General features: G+C 57.1%; 1 protein-coding gene across 1 annotated transcript in view; it reads left to right on the top strand.

The window, feature by feature from the left end:
* COL22A1 (collagen type XXII alpha 1 chain) overlaps positions 1-14,440 on the top strand; it is a 195,917-nt gene that overhangs the window by 130,618 nt on the left and 50,859 nt on the right. The window contains exons 33-40 of the mRNA XM_087825208.1: positions 40-93; positions 339-392; positions 1,229-1,282; positions 2,546-2,599; positions 3,762-3,815; positions 6,194-6,298; positions 7,082-7,126; positions 10,990-11,067. Coding sequence (XP_087681334.1) covers positions 40-93; positions 339-392; positions 1,229-1,282; positions 2,546-2,599; positions 3,762-3,815; positions 6,194-6,298; positions 7,082-7,126; positions 10,990-11,067 — 498 coding nt within the window. The remainder of the gene's footprint in view (positions 1-39; positions 94-338; positions 393-1,228; positions 1,283-2,545; positions 2,600-3,761; positions 3,816-6,193; positions 6,299-7,081; positions 7,127-10,989; positions 11,068-14,440) is intronic.

The raw sequence follows: 14,440 nt of genomic DNA, 5'->3' as shown, positions 1-14,440 counted from the left end.
AGCCCGCGTCCGCTCTACCTGGTGCTTCTCCACCCACAGGGGGAACAAGGACCGAAAGGAGAGAAGGGCGACCACGGCGAGCCTGGGGAGCCGGTGAGTGCCCCGTGAGCCCCCTGAGCCCCTGGTCCCCACCCTGAGACAGGACATCCAAGGGCCCAGCAGCTGCAGGTCTGATCTGCACAGTGCATCTCAGGAACCCAGAGGAACAGGATGTGGTCCCAAGGATGTCCCCCTACCTGTAGATCTCCATTTACACCCACTGCTCATGTCCACACCCAGCACCACCTGCACAGAACAAGGGTGATGACCCAGTTCATGGACGACTTGTTTCATTGCAGGGGTCACAGGGCCGTCCTGGAGAACTGGGGCCTCCAGGACTCACAGGACCACCGGTAAGAAGCCCTTTCTCCACTAGTTGGCCCCAGACACAGAAATGCCCACAGGCCCTCTGCCCCTCTGTTCCACCCTGGCCCCACTGGCCACACTGGCCTGCCATTTCGGGAGCACCCGCCGGAGGGTGCTGGCACAGATGCTCCTGGGACCTCGAAGGCACCCAGGGGTGGAGAGGTCTACCCAGAGCACCCCAAAACACAGTCCCACCAGGGTGGGCCCTGCCCCTGGGCCCCTGGATGTCCTTGCTCTGCCAGTGTTGTGTCGGTTTAGGGGAGCCTGGCTTGGGTCACACTGCCTGCCTTCCCCACTCTGCGCCCTGGGGGTAGTGTGCTCAGGCTCAGGCGGTTCCTGGCTCCTTAAGGCTTTGCAGACGCAGGAAACCCTTCCCCCTCCCAGCCCTGACCGGCAGCTCTGGTTTAAAGGACACCCATATATATTGGCATTTTCATTTTATTTTTCTTGGTTGTGGCTTCTCAGCTGCCTGTTTCTTGGGCAGGTATTCAGGTCTTTGGAGAGATCCAGTGGGAGTGACCTGCCTGGGCCAGATCCCAGGACCACTGGCTGGTGTGTGACTGGGCCATCTGTCCCTCTGAGCCCCTTTACATAAAGACCAAGTGTCCTGTTGACCTTGTGTGTGGGGGTAGCAAGGACGGAGCAGGCTGCCCTGCACGCAGGCCGCCAGGGGAGTGACTGACGTCCGCCTGTAGAGCCACTGCTTGTGTTTTCAGCTTGGATCACCTGACGCGGACGAGCAGGTGCCCCCGAGAGTCCTTGCATGAGGACAGGGACCATGTTGCCTATGACGTCATATCTCCCCCTTTTATTTCCCGTGCAGGGCGCCAAGGGACAAGAAGGCGAACGCGGGGTGCCGGGGGCAGCAGGAAATCCCGTGAGTCCTGCCCTGCCTGCCCCTCAGGGCTTGGGCCTGTCACACAGATGGACCCTTGGCTCACAGCTCTGGGTGACGGGAAGGACCGGGGAAGTGCAGTCCCTATGGGAGGGGCTGGCCAGGCCTGGGGCCTTTGGAGCAGCAGAGACCAAGAGAGGCGCTCTGGCCTCGCTACGTGCCCAGTGTTTCAGGGCTTTGTCCACGTGCCCAGCCCTCCTTGCACGCACACGGTAATGCACACAGACACAGACACCACTCACAGGTGGGCATGAATCTGAGAAGTGTGCTTGTGTGCACATCACACGCATTCTAAAATCTGACACACACACTGCGCTGCACACATGCCTACAAAGGCCCAACACGCAGACGCAGCCAGGAGCACACAGTCAGGCCTTCGTGCACACTCCTTCACCACAGGCCTTCACGCAGGGACCTCTGACGCTCCCACTGCTGATCCTGCTTCACCTCCTGGGGCCAGAGTCTCAGCGGGGTGGGTACTTGTCCCCCAGGGACTACTAGAGTTGGGTCTCATGTGCAGAGCCTGGGCTCCCCCATAGGAGGCAGGATGAGGCGGGATGAGGTGCCTCCTGCTGGAGGTCCCCGGAGTGGGAGAGGCAGTGAGAGCAGCGGGCAGGTGTCCACTGGCTCCTGGGCCCACAGGCCCAATGCTCCCTGTAAAGTGCCTGTGTGACCAGTGTGGACGTCACAGAGAAGGGCAGATGTCTCTGGGTTTGTAGAGACAGCCCTGGACCCACTACATCCTGGGGGGAATGGAAGCCCAGTGTCGGCAAGGAGGCAAGAGGCAACATGGGGGCCTCCAGGACTCTCAGAGCTCCCTGCTTCCCCATCCCCATGGGGTTGACCCCCCCTGGAACATCCTCACCACATCCCCTCCCCTGGAATCTGCCCAGCCTTCAGTGTTGAGGTCAAGTCCACTTCCTTCAGGAAGCATTCCCTGATTCGCCAGCCAAGGCCAACAGCACCCCCCCACCCACCTCTGTGCCTTAGGGAATCTCTAGAGCCTCCTGCCCTCCTGTCTCCTGCCTCCGGGCCAGGATCCTGCTCCTTTGGGGCTTGGCTGGTTGGGGCGCTACAGCCCTCAGATAGGAGGAGGCTCCTCTCACTGTGGAGGGAAATCTCAGGTTAGACAGAGTCCCAGCAAATCACGGGGACCTGAGGACAGGGCAAGTTTGGAGAGAGCCTGGGGGTAACTCCTATAATAGGTACATCGGGCTTGTCTAAACTTCTTTTGCTTCTAAACAGGGTGCTCCTGGACCTGTGGGTCCCCCTGGTCCCAGTGGCCCCCCAGGAAGTGTGGTGAGTAATGAGGGCCAGGGTGGGGCCAGGGTGGGGCCTGGAGGACCTCAGCTTTTCCACCTTCAAGGTGGAGCGAGCGGTGGTCTGGTCCCCCTTTCACGCCTGACGCACTGAGGCTCGACCTCTCCCTGTCGCCCTGATGCACCGAGGCTCCGTCTCTCTGCGTGGCCCCAAGGCGTCTGCTCATGGACCAGCTGAAGCTCCACCGCAGACATTGACTTCGACTTTCATGAAATAAAACACTCAGGGCACCTACCCAAGGGCGACAGAGAACGGTGCTCCTAAAGTAGACTGAGGTTGGCCCCTTCAGCCGTCGACCTTTGCAGATAATAACCAGAGCTGTTCAGGACACACAGGGCTATTGGAGCGCCAGGCCCCGTGCTGGGCGCCACGCCTGTGCCGACTCACTAGCCCTCCCAGCCTGGGCTATTGTCATCGCCCCGTTTGCCCCGGAGGAGACGAGGCACCGAGGCTGAGTCAGGTCCAGTGGTTGCTGCGGAAGCTCCCGGGGCATTGCCTGGAGCGAGTCACCCCCACCCCTCCTTCCTGTGTGCCACCAACTCCCAGGAGCCAACACTCCCTTGCCTGACGGTTTTCTCTGGCTTTTAGAGGCTGTGTTGTCCAGCCGCCTGGCACAGGGCCGCCAGCTCCACCAGGAGCAGCCCTGACCTCTGGGTTATAAAAGCCGGCTCCACGGCGGCTCCGGAGCCCCAGCGCACTGAGCGCCTGCTGCCCTCGCTCTCAGCTCCCCACGTCCCTGGGCTGCATCCCTGGAACACTTGCCCCTGAGCCTTGTCTCCAAGTCAGCCCCTGGGCGGCTCCGTTCACAGCTGGAGCAGGTCTCGCTGCCAAGCTGTTCTCAGCTCATCTTCGGCTTCCCGGTGGCCCCCGAGCCAGGCCCTGCCCTGCCCTCCGAGAGCCACAGCCAGGGGGGCCGAGCGTCGGGCAGCCCTTGTCTGTGTGTGTAGAGCTGTGACACGCACGGGGCGTCAGCAGAGCCCCACGGGCCGCTGTGGTGGGCAGGGAAGGGGCAGCTCCAGGCCTCCAGGGAAGTTAAGTCAGGAATGGGGACGAGTGGGGACAGAGCTATAGTCATTGACTAAAAAGGGACCTGGTCAGCCTTCTCTGGCAGCCGCCATGTCAATAACCTTTCTTTCCCCAGGGCCCCCCTGGGATCAGAGGCCCCCCTGGGAAAGATGGGGAGCGTGGTGAGAAGGTAAGAGAGTGTGGTCTCCGAGCGCACAGCCCCGAGTCAGCTCTGGGAAGCAGGGATGGGGGAGCCAGCTGCTCAGGCCTGGCTTGGTTCCAGGATCAGAGGGACTCACTGAGGGGACGGGCTAGGAGGCCCTGCCGCCATCTCACACCTCACAACAGAGCTGTGAATCACGCGTCCATTTGACAGATGTGGAGACTGAGGCTCTGGATGAATCTGGCTTGTCAGGCAGGTGTGTCTGACTCTAAATTCCACTCTTGCACCACGTAACCATGCGCGCCTTTGTGTGCAGTCAGACCTTCCCAAGCCTGAGAAAGAGCTTTATTTATTAGGAAGAAGAGGGACAGTGTCCCCCAAAACACCAACATGCAGGGGCAGAGGAGGGCACTCCACAACTTTTTGAAATCCCAGTTCCAGTTTTCTCTGACCTGGTGTTTAGGAAGCGTCTCTAACCCCTGCTGGTGAGACTGACACTGCGCCGGCAGCTGATGAGAGAGGGAGAGAGCGAGCGAGCCGGGATTCCCTGCAAATCTCACCCTCACAGGACAGTGCTCTTCCCCCCACAACACCAGAGGCCCTGGTCTCAGGTGCCCCCTGTGAGCTCCTGTCCTCTCCCGCGTAGACCGGGGCCCATGCCGTGCTGGCTGCAGGCCGTGAGGATTAACTGAGGAGCGGGCGTGTCACCGGCTCCGGAGAGCAGGTGAAGCGGGTGATGGGGGCCTGCCGTCCTCATGGGAGCAGGTTTCCTGTCCAGGGACAGGTGTCCCAGCGACGCCCTGACCTCTGCAGGATCCTCGGCACTGGCCCCCCCAGCACGCAGCAGTCTGAAGTCAGTATGAACTCTCTCCGGTCCACGTCTCCGGGAACTTCGAGGGAGCGGTCATTTTATCTTTCCGCTTTAGCAAAACTGAACGAGAGCAGATGTGGACATTTGCGTTGTGGAGAGAAGGCTCTGCTCTAAAATACTCACCGCAGAAGAAAACGGTGACTGCAGAGGAAAGGGATCGGCAGACCTGCGGGGTGCCTTAGGCCTTCGGAGTGTTAGTGGGTTACAAGCTCACCTATAACCCTTAAGTGAGGCAGGTGCTACTTTTTTTTGAACAAAAAGCCGGGACCCCCTCAGACTGCAGTGGTGAGCGGAGCCTGGGGCACCCAGGCTAGTGAGGGGAACACGTTCTGACCATCTGCTCCGCCTGACTCAACCCCCTCCCGTCTGAAGGACCGAGCCCTTCTGGACCTACTATAATAGGGCATGGACAACCCAGAAGGGTGACCGGAGGGTGGGGGATTCTAGAGGACTAGTTAGTTGAGTGAAGAGAAATTCAGTGAGCAGTTAGCACATTCCACCTCTAGAGGGAGCCAAACACCTGTGGTTGAGCGGAAGCCAGGCTGGGGCCCAAACTCCTGCCACCGGGGCAGGCTGTTTCTCAGTGTGTCCAGCGGGCTGGCCTGAGGCTCAGGCCAGCCGATCCCGCCCTAGGCTTGGAGAGACCCCCATCGCTTGCTTTGCTCATCTCATCCTTGCTACATCGCATCTCACCTCTACTCCATCGGGTTGCAGCTTAGGCCAAGGGAGCCCTGCCCGGGAACAGCAGTCCCTGTGGCTCATGCAGTTCCACCCAACATCCCGCAGCCAGAGCTGCCACATGGGGCTCGTGGCTTTGTGGTCAGAAAGCATGAGCATGTGCCTGGAGTGAGGGAAAAGCCCAGCTCCCTCATCTAAACCTAACCGGCCTGGGGAGGTGATGAGCTCCCTGCTCTCAAAGGAGTCCAAGCAGGAATGGAGGACTGCCTGTAAGCAGTGCACCTGCTGGTGACCTGCCCTGGAGGCAGGGTGGACTAGCGGACCGTGATGCCCTTTTCATCCCTGCACCACATTGCATTAGTTTGCTAAGGCAGCTCTAAGAGAGGATCGAAAACTGGGTGCCTTAAACAACACAAACTACTTCTCACTATCCTCACAGTGTTAGATGCCCTGAATCCAGGTGTCAGCGCAGGTGGTTCCCTGGGGCTATGAGGGAAGGATCTCTCCCCACCTCTCTCCTTGGCTAACCGGCGGCTGTCTTCTCCCCACGTCTCCACATTGGCTTCCTTCTAGGCATGTCTGCATCCAAGGGGCCCCTTCTTATGAGGACTCCAGCTCTTTTTGGATCAGGGGCTACTCTACTCCAGTATGACCTCAACCTAACTTAACTAATTAAAGACTATTTCTAAATGGACGCAGTGGGGTTAGGACTTCAGCATATAGATTTTGGGGGATAGTAAGTCTATTACATGTCATCAGGAAGCCTATTGATTGACCCCTTTCTGGCTGGCTCACTATTGAAAAGCTGGCCCCCTACATGTCATTGATCCTGGCAACTGTCCACTTGTTTTCCCAGGGAGCAGCTGGGGAAGAAGGGAGCCCAGGGCCAGTGGGCCCTCGAGGGGATCCTGGTGCTCCCGGGCACCCCGGGCCTCCTGGATCCGGGAAAGATGGAGAGCCGGTAAGTCAGGTGCTGGGGAGTCTGTGCCCTGGACAACCAGGCTAGATTTAGAGAAAGAAAAGAGAAAACAAGATGCACTGGCCAAACTTTGCAGAAAGTGAGCCATAGCCAGTGACATTGGGCTGTTTGGGAGAAAGGTGTGATGGGGGAGCAGCGGTCTCCAGTGAGTTGCAGGCCAGGGGGGCAGGGGGTCGTGTGTGCACAGCTTGCTGTGTGTCAGGCTCTGGGCCAGGAGCTGGGACACAGAGCTGGACCAGGGTCTGTGATGCTGAGATGCCCTGGAGACAGCCAGGCAGTGTGCCCACAGCTTGGGCCAATCCAGGCTGTGCACACAGAGAAGGGGCTGCGGGGTCCAGGTGTGAAGTAGCTTTTGTGAAACCCTCAGCCTGCAATTGAAGACTTTCCCATGGGCTCCCCAGGCCTTGGTAGCACAGTAAACAAGGGAGAGACCAGGCTTTCGGGTCAAATGAGCTCTGCCTTGAAATCCGGCCTCGCCCTTACTGTGGGAGCCTATGAAATAAGCAGCTTAAGTGGAAAGTCAGAGTCAGAGAGACCAAGGGATTTGCAGATGGTCACACAGAAGTGGTAGGTGGTGAGTCAGGACCCTCACCCAAGGGCTTCGTAGCTCAGAAACAGGTTGTTTCCTTGTACAGCAAGGTCCTGGGAGACTTCTGTGCATCGCTCCTCACCCCCAGCAGCATAGGGTGGGCACAGCTGGCACGTGGTGGGTGGGTGAGTCCTCACTGGTGGCTCCATAATCATCCTGGGACCTTCATTTCTCAGGGGCTTCGTGGACCACCTGGGTTACCTGGACCTCCTGGAACCAAGGTACGCGTTTGTCTGAGAAAGCCATGGATGCCATGGGCTGCACTTAGAAGGAGACTGTAAAATTTTGTTGTAAGCATCTTTTGTCACCTCAGCCCACCTCCACGCTCCTCAGCTCATCACATCCCTCTTGACCGAAGGCCCTGTGCTCTGAACTGTGATATTGAAGCAGGTGCCACACAGGGGGAGCCTTGTAAATAACTGATGACTGCATGAAGCTGCAAAAGCTTTCAGCCAGCAGAGCAACAGGTCCAAGCAGTCTTGTGTGTTAGTCAAACTGTGGTAAACGACGGTCCCCAGATTTCAGATGCCTTACACAACAAGTGGGTGGAAGCAGCATTGGAGAGTAGAGGGGTAGCCCTGGTGAGGGGCTGAGCCTGGACCGGGGGTCCCGTTGACCAGCCAGGTTCATCTCCAGGGGACCCAGAGTAAGTTGTGCTATTTCTTCAGCAGATGATTCCTCCTATTTAAAATGTGAGACATGTGAACAGATGACCCCAGTTCCATCTGTAAGTTAGAATGGAGCTTGGAAAGAAAGGTCTCCATAGGTAGTTGGCATCGGGAAGGGTGGTTGGACTTCAGCAAGGTTTTTAGTTGGAGAATGGGGAGGCCAAGGGGAGGCAGGAGGAAGGAATAGGGAGGAGAGTGGAGAGACCAGAGAGGGCCTGCTGGGCACCTGCCCGCCTGCTGTCAGTGGGGCTGACCGAAAGCCCCTGGGGCAGTTAAGGAGGGCTCTATACACAGGTTTCCTGGTGTCCTAATTACAGCTGCTGGAAGACTAACAGATGCCTTCCTTCCCCATGACACTTGTTTCCAGCAACATGGACAGGCTTTGCCTTCATAGAGATCTGGGTTAGGATCCTGGCTCAGCTAAGACTTAAAGGCTTATTCTTTCTGAGATTCTTCCTTTCCTGTCTAAAGGAGGGAACCCCAAGGGCTGCTGTAGAGAGAAAAGGTCTATGGCAGGGAGCTGCTGCTGAGGAAATGCCACTCTCCTCCCACGGCCCACGCTTCTCCCTCCCTCCTGGACACTGTCGAACTGGCCCAGGATTCTGTAGTCCAAACAGATGCTCGAGCCAGTGTTGCCGATTCTGGCACCTGTGTCCCCTTTTTCTTAATCATGAGCCTTTTTCTTCTGACGACAGAGCATAAGGTCTTTTGTTCTTTTCTTCAGGCCATGTTCTCACCATTTCAGTCCGTTGAGCTGTGAAATGTAGTCGCTTGGGGGAAGCGTGAGCCTCACAATGGGCCATAAGCATACAGATGGGCCAGGCCACCCCGAGACTAGAACTGTCAGCCGGGGACTCGGCTTTCAGGCTGGGCAGGGGGCATCACACTCCCTCCTCTGGAAGGAGCTGGTTTTGGTCAAAGGCAGAATTTAGTGCCCAACAGGAGGTGAGCGATGATGGACTCACTCATTCTGCACCCAGGAAATTGCTCCTCAAGGCTGCCCCTGTGCCAGGCCCTGCGCTGGGCTCTGGGGATGCAAAAGTGTGTGCATGATGTACCCAGCATAGGGTCTGACGCATTTTAGGTACTTAAATGCTTGGTGAATAAGTACAAATGAATGAATGGATAGTTTCTGCTTTTAAGAGGCTTTCATTAAAGTCAGAGGGTCAGACGGGCACAACAGGAGGGTGGCATGCTAAGATTAATGAAGAGATGGGCAAATATCAGCAAGGGGACAGAGAACAGGGCAGGCAGAGGCTTATGGCAATGGGATCAGGGGGCCAAGTCTCGGTGGATGGGGAGGTGTTCCGAAGCTTACAGCAGGGATGGAAGAACATTCTCCAGGCAAAGGAGCCTGTGCGAGAAGCAGGTGCTGAGTAAAGAGCTTGGAAGAATACGCATTCGGTCGTTGGCGTGATGTAGCTTGTGGTACGTAGTGAGGTTTTGCTCCTGTGCATGAGGCAGCCTTGGGAAGGAGAGCAGAGCCCAGCCGCAACCTAAACTCACAGTAAGGAAATCTACGCTGACTCTTTTAAAGTGAAACAGAGGTGCAAAGGGATGTGGGTTCTCTGACATTTATGTGCGTCTCCTAATTCTGTTGATAAAATAATAATGTACCTGTGATACCCAATGTTTTATAGTCTGTTTTTTAAGTGAGTCTTTATGAGATACATGGGAATTTGGGAGACTGTTCTATTTTTTTTTAATTGATGAGGGTCCTAATGCACAGAGAGGTCATGGGACTTACTCAGGTCATAGGAGCAGCTGACATTGTCCCAAGGCTGGGCCGAGAGGACTGCCAGCTCGAGGCCTTCCCCGGTCTTCCCACTGCAATATGCTGGTGTTGGCACACCGACCGTGTTCATTCTCAGTTCATGACACTTGCCCCATGTCTGCCTTTTTCTTGACTTCCCCCCTCCCCTTCCCATGATACAGGTTAGATTTTCTAGCAGCCCCAGGTATCTCGTGTTTCCCAGAGTCAGTCAGACCTCATGGCTCTAAAGGAGCAGCGCCTACCACCTGGGACTTGGGAGAGGCTCTCAGGAGGGGCCTGGCAGAGGCGGGCGTGGGACAGGCTTCGGGGCTCTCAGGAGGCGTCCCACCGTGGGCCTGGAGGGTGGCCTGGTTGTTAACGGGGTTTGTGCTTAAGCACGAGCAGCCTAGTGAAGCTGCCCGGCGATGCCGATGCCGGGCCTGCCTGCAGCCGTTTGCTCGCAGCCTCTCACTGGCCCTCCATCGGTCACACAAGGGCACCCGCGCCAGAGGCAGGAAGTAGCTTGGCCGAGGTCACTGCGTTTCCCTGCGCCTGGCTGAGGCCAGCCGCCGACGCGGGCGCTCACCCTCGCGCAGGATTGCTGGGTCCACGCAGCTGTGTTTTGGATTCCGTTTCTTTTGGAATTTGAACAGGGGGCAGCTTGCAGACTGTAGGTACACAGCACTCTCCGTGTTGTGCCGGGCGGCGCGAACCGAGCTCGCTGACACGGGCGCCCCAGAAATGTCTCTGTCCGTAACCCACGGGGGGAAGGGCGTGCAGAGCCTGTCGGGCGGCCGGCTGTGCGGCCCACTGGGCTGCGCCGAGCGGGTGTCTTCAGAGGCTGGGGCTTTCGAAAGACAAGAAGGCGAGTCTGCTGCGCTTCCCTCCACGGCAACGGCAGGCACCGCCCCTCCCCCTTCTCTTCCTGCCCCTTCCTCCCTCCCGGCAAAGCTGGGGAGCCAGGGGCACGAGGGCGGCCACCCCACGGCCGGGCTGGCGCCGAGGCTAGTGCGGCGGCCACCGCGCTGAGCGCGTCCAGTGAGCGGCCGTCCCGTCCCTGCGGAGGCAGTGCCCTGTGTCCCGCCCTCTGTGAGGACAGAAGCCGCAGGACGTGGCACGGTTTACATCCAGCTAATCAGCACTGAGGACAGAACTTAGCCCCGGCTCTATTAGCCACTGTGCTTGGGGCAAAGTGCTTCACTCCTAGCCCCTGGACAAGTGACCCACAAAAGATACGTCCTTGGCAAGTTATTGATGAATTGATGAATTCACCTACCGGCGATATAGGAACTGAGTTGAAATGTGGGTCCAGGGTCAAATCTGGGGTGCGGTCAGGATGAAGACATGAGGTTTGAGGGAGCACAGTGAAATTTGGAACTGTGGTCACACGGAGGGGATCACAGTGCTCCGACCAGGTTTGGAGCCAGGGAGAGGCTGGGCGTGGTCAGCCCTGAAGGGCGTGATGACAGTTGGCGGCCGTGGTCCCTGCCTGTTGGCCTGGGCAGGACGAGGGCTTCGCAGAAACTGTAGGGGTGTGATGAGTTCAGGCTTTGGGGGGCCTCCTGGGGGTGTAGCTGGAACAGTGAGACGAGCATGACCCCCTGGGAACCCTGGCCCTCTCCTTCCCTGAACTGACCTCTTGACCTTGTTTGTCTCTTTCTAGGGGGACCGAGGTGCACCTGGGATCCCTGGCTCTCCTGGCAGTCGTGGCGCCCCGGGCATCGGGGTGGCCGGTCATCCTGTGAGTCCTGTTCGTGCAGTACTTCCTTGCTCTGGGGCCACCCACCCCCACCCTGCTGGCCCCTAGGTGCACCCTGGGCCTCACTGCAGGGGTCACCGGTCCTCGGGTCTGTCCACTGTGGCTGTCACTGTTACTAACAGTGGGGATTAGGCTTTGGGGAGACCAAGACTTGTCTGTTTCAAAGAGGAGAGAACAAAACTCATTTTAAAAAGGACCCTGGACAAAGTTTGCAAAAATTGTGAGTCGTAGCTGGTAAACCTGAGCTGGTTGGGGAGGGGGTGCGATGCATGACCCCGTGGAGCTCAGGCAAACCTGAGTCCATCCCCCCTCCCTCCAGTGAGTGCACAGGTGAGGACATGGTGCAATCAGGAGGGGCTGATACGGCCTCCAGAATAAAATCTATGCCGTGGCCTTCAAGTTGGTGGTTTGGGGGATAAGTCACATCAGTCTGCTCTGCGTGAGTTGGCAAGGCCCCTAAAGGTGGTGACGTTAGCGACTGTAAAACCTTTGAGCTGTAAGGGATTATAAAAATCGATGCCATCCAGACCCCATTCAGGTCGAAGATTGCTGTGGGTATCTTCTGCGCACCTCTAGGAGGACACTCCCCTCAAAGCCCGTCCAGCGCATTTGAAGTTTAGACAGTGACTCGCAGAGGGTAGGCTCTCAGGACTGTGGTTCCCGTATCTCCGACCCCTGCCCGACCCCTCCTACCCTGTCCGGAAGGACAACCTTCAGGATTTACAGCTGGGTTTCAGTCCTGGGGTTTCATCTTCCCGTTTAGTCTCTTCTTTGCTGCAGACACAGCGCCTTATAAATGCCCTAGAATTGCACTTTGTTTTTCTCGACAGTCAGGCTGTCAGTCCGCTGGGGCTGCTGCCACAAAAGGAAGCAGACCGAGCTGCTCACGGGCCGCAGACACGGGCCTCAGCTCCGGGGCTGGCAAGTCCAAGGTCCAGGGGCTGGCAGATTTGGTGTCTGGCGGCCTCTGCGTGGTTCCTGGGTGGTGGTGTTTTCTGTGTCCTCGTGTCATGGAATAAATAGTGAGAGGGCTCCTGAGGCCTCTTCTGTAAGGGCACGAGCTCCCTTATGAGCTCTCGGGACCCAGTCGCCTCCCACAGCCCCAGCTCCCAGCACCATCACACTGCGGATTAGGTTTCAGTGCACAAATTTGGGGCAACACACTCGGTCTGTAGCATCTGTCTTACCATTATTTAAAAGAAACTCAACTGCCTGGTCCTCGTCAAACGCTCTTGCTAAGCCTCATCATGTCCAAACTCCCCACGTATTGTTGTTGTTTCATTACTATCTTAACCCAGATGCACAGTCCAGTGTCACCCCATTAAAAGTGACCAGGATATAATAAACCAGAGTGGTGGATGGCCAATCCCTGCTTGGTTTTCTTTCAAGAAATGCAGACCACAGCCAGAAATAATTAACACATTCTTTGTTCGCCCCTCAGGGAACTGGGAAGGGAATCTGATTTATTACCCACAGTTTCACTTGTGAAACAAACCCAATGAAGCCCCCTTTCCTTCCCCCTGTGGTCTTGTGTCCCAGAGCCGGTCTTGGGCCTCTAGTCTCTCCCTGGAACTCTCCCCACCCGCAATGGCCACCTCTCTTCTGCTCCGGCAAGGGGCGCTCATTTCAAGTCGGTAGGAGGAGCCAGTGGCCCTGTACCCTCCTAAATGTCCCTGGAAACCATGGGAGAAGCCTGTGGAATCCCCTTGGGAATGCCTAGTTTTAGTCTGTGTTTCGTAAAAGAAATTCTCAGCTAGAGAATTGAACAAAACCCTCCATCTTTTGCCCTTGGCTATTTTTTCTGTCTTTTGGTGACTGGAAGGAACATGGCAAAAGGTGCAGCAAAGAAACAGGAGTTCAGGCTCTTATCTGTGAGCACCTCCTTGTGATGAGCCCCGTCTGCTGCAGTCTGGGTTCTGAGTCACAGGAATTAGCCCCTGAGCATAGAAAACTGATCATAAGTGAAACTGCAGAACTCCAACTGGGGTGTGGTCCCCCCGACACTTAGTGGGTCTCTATGTGTCCCAGTGTGCTCTCTAAGGAGCCACCGGATCAAGCCCTTAATCAGAAAGCCGGGTGGCAGAGGTGGACACAACTCACCCCGCCTCCCAGGTCAGGCCCGGCTGGCATTGCCCTCAACATATGTTCCTGCCCAAGTGATCCCACCTGAGAAGTAACTGGCACCTTCAGCCAAGAGGCTGTAAATCAGCTGTTCGGTGTCTTTCTTCCACTTGGATGAAAAGCCTCCCTGGTGGGTGAAACCATATTGAATTTTCATAACTCCTGTCTTTGGCCACTAGCCTAGGCTCCTAATGGTCTGGGAATCTGTGTGGACGGCTTTTTCTGTCCATTGGGCAGTTCTAGGGGGATTTAATGGGCAGGCTTTCGGGTTACCTGGTTCATCCTTCTGCCAGATGCCTGTGCAGTGTGTGAGGTTTCTTCTCCCTCTTGCGAGGATCGGGGAGGTTCTCAGGGGCTCTGCTCCAGGGAGATGCAGGGGGCACTGGGCCGGGAGCCGGAGGCGGGACTAGCCTGTCTGGTGCGACTCCCTGTGTGACTTGGGCAGGTGCCTTGACTTCTCTGGGCCTTGGTTTGATTGGTTTGGTCCTCAGTGAAGAGAAAGGGTGATTACAGGTGATTCCCAGGTTTTCCTTGTGCTCTTACATGTTAATTTTGCTGAAGTGCCTTTGCCGCCTGCTGTGTTCTGGCCAAGCAGGGACACTATGCTGAGAACAGGAGAGACTGCTGAGCAGGGAGCTTAGAGCCTGCCCCCACGTGGCGTGAGAGGCGAGATGACCGAGAAGCAATGGTGACACTAGGCAACACCCCCTAGACAGAGTGCACACCACCTCTAACGGGCATCGTGGGAAAAGCAGGGAAGGCTCTCCAAGGGTGGTGCCATCGTAGCTGAGAACCAAAGCGTGACACGAGTGTGTCCAGGGTGGAAGGCAGAGCAGGGTCTTCTACGCAGAAGCCCAGCAGAGCCAAGGCTCAGGTCCAAGGGAAAGTGCTGCTCCCAGCAGGACCGGACACCATGCACAGATGCCTCAGTCCATGAGCATGACTCAGGTGCAATACGGAAGCCAGATTTTAGGCTGGGCAATTTGTAGGAATGCAGACTCGTGTGTGCACCTGTGTGTGCATGTGTGTGCCTGTGTGTGCACGTGTCTGTGTGTGCACCCCCTTGTAAGAGAGGGCAGGGCATCACTAAAGCCTCAGCAGGCCACACTGGGGAGTCTGGCTCTGTGTCCCCCAGCCTGACCATAGCAGGAAAGGGGTGCAGTGCAAGGATGCTGGGATGCTGGTTTCCACCCCACACCAGAGCTACAGACTAGGGATGGGCTCAGGTGTCAGG

Source organism: Miniopterus natalensis, chromosome 16 (assembly GCF_054644295.1).
Source record: "Miniopterus natalensis isolate mMinNat1 chromosome 16, mMinNat1.hap1, whole genome shotgun sequence".
In the NCBI taxonomy this organism is placed as follows: Eukaryota; Metazoa; Chordata; class Mammalia; order Chiroptera; family Miniopteridae; genus Miniopterus; species Miniopterus natalensis.
Note: the sequence above shows the minus strand (reverse complement) of the source record. Positions and strands in the feature narration are given on the sequence as shown.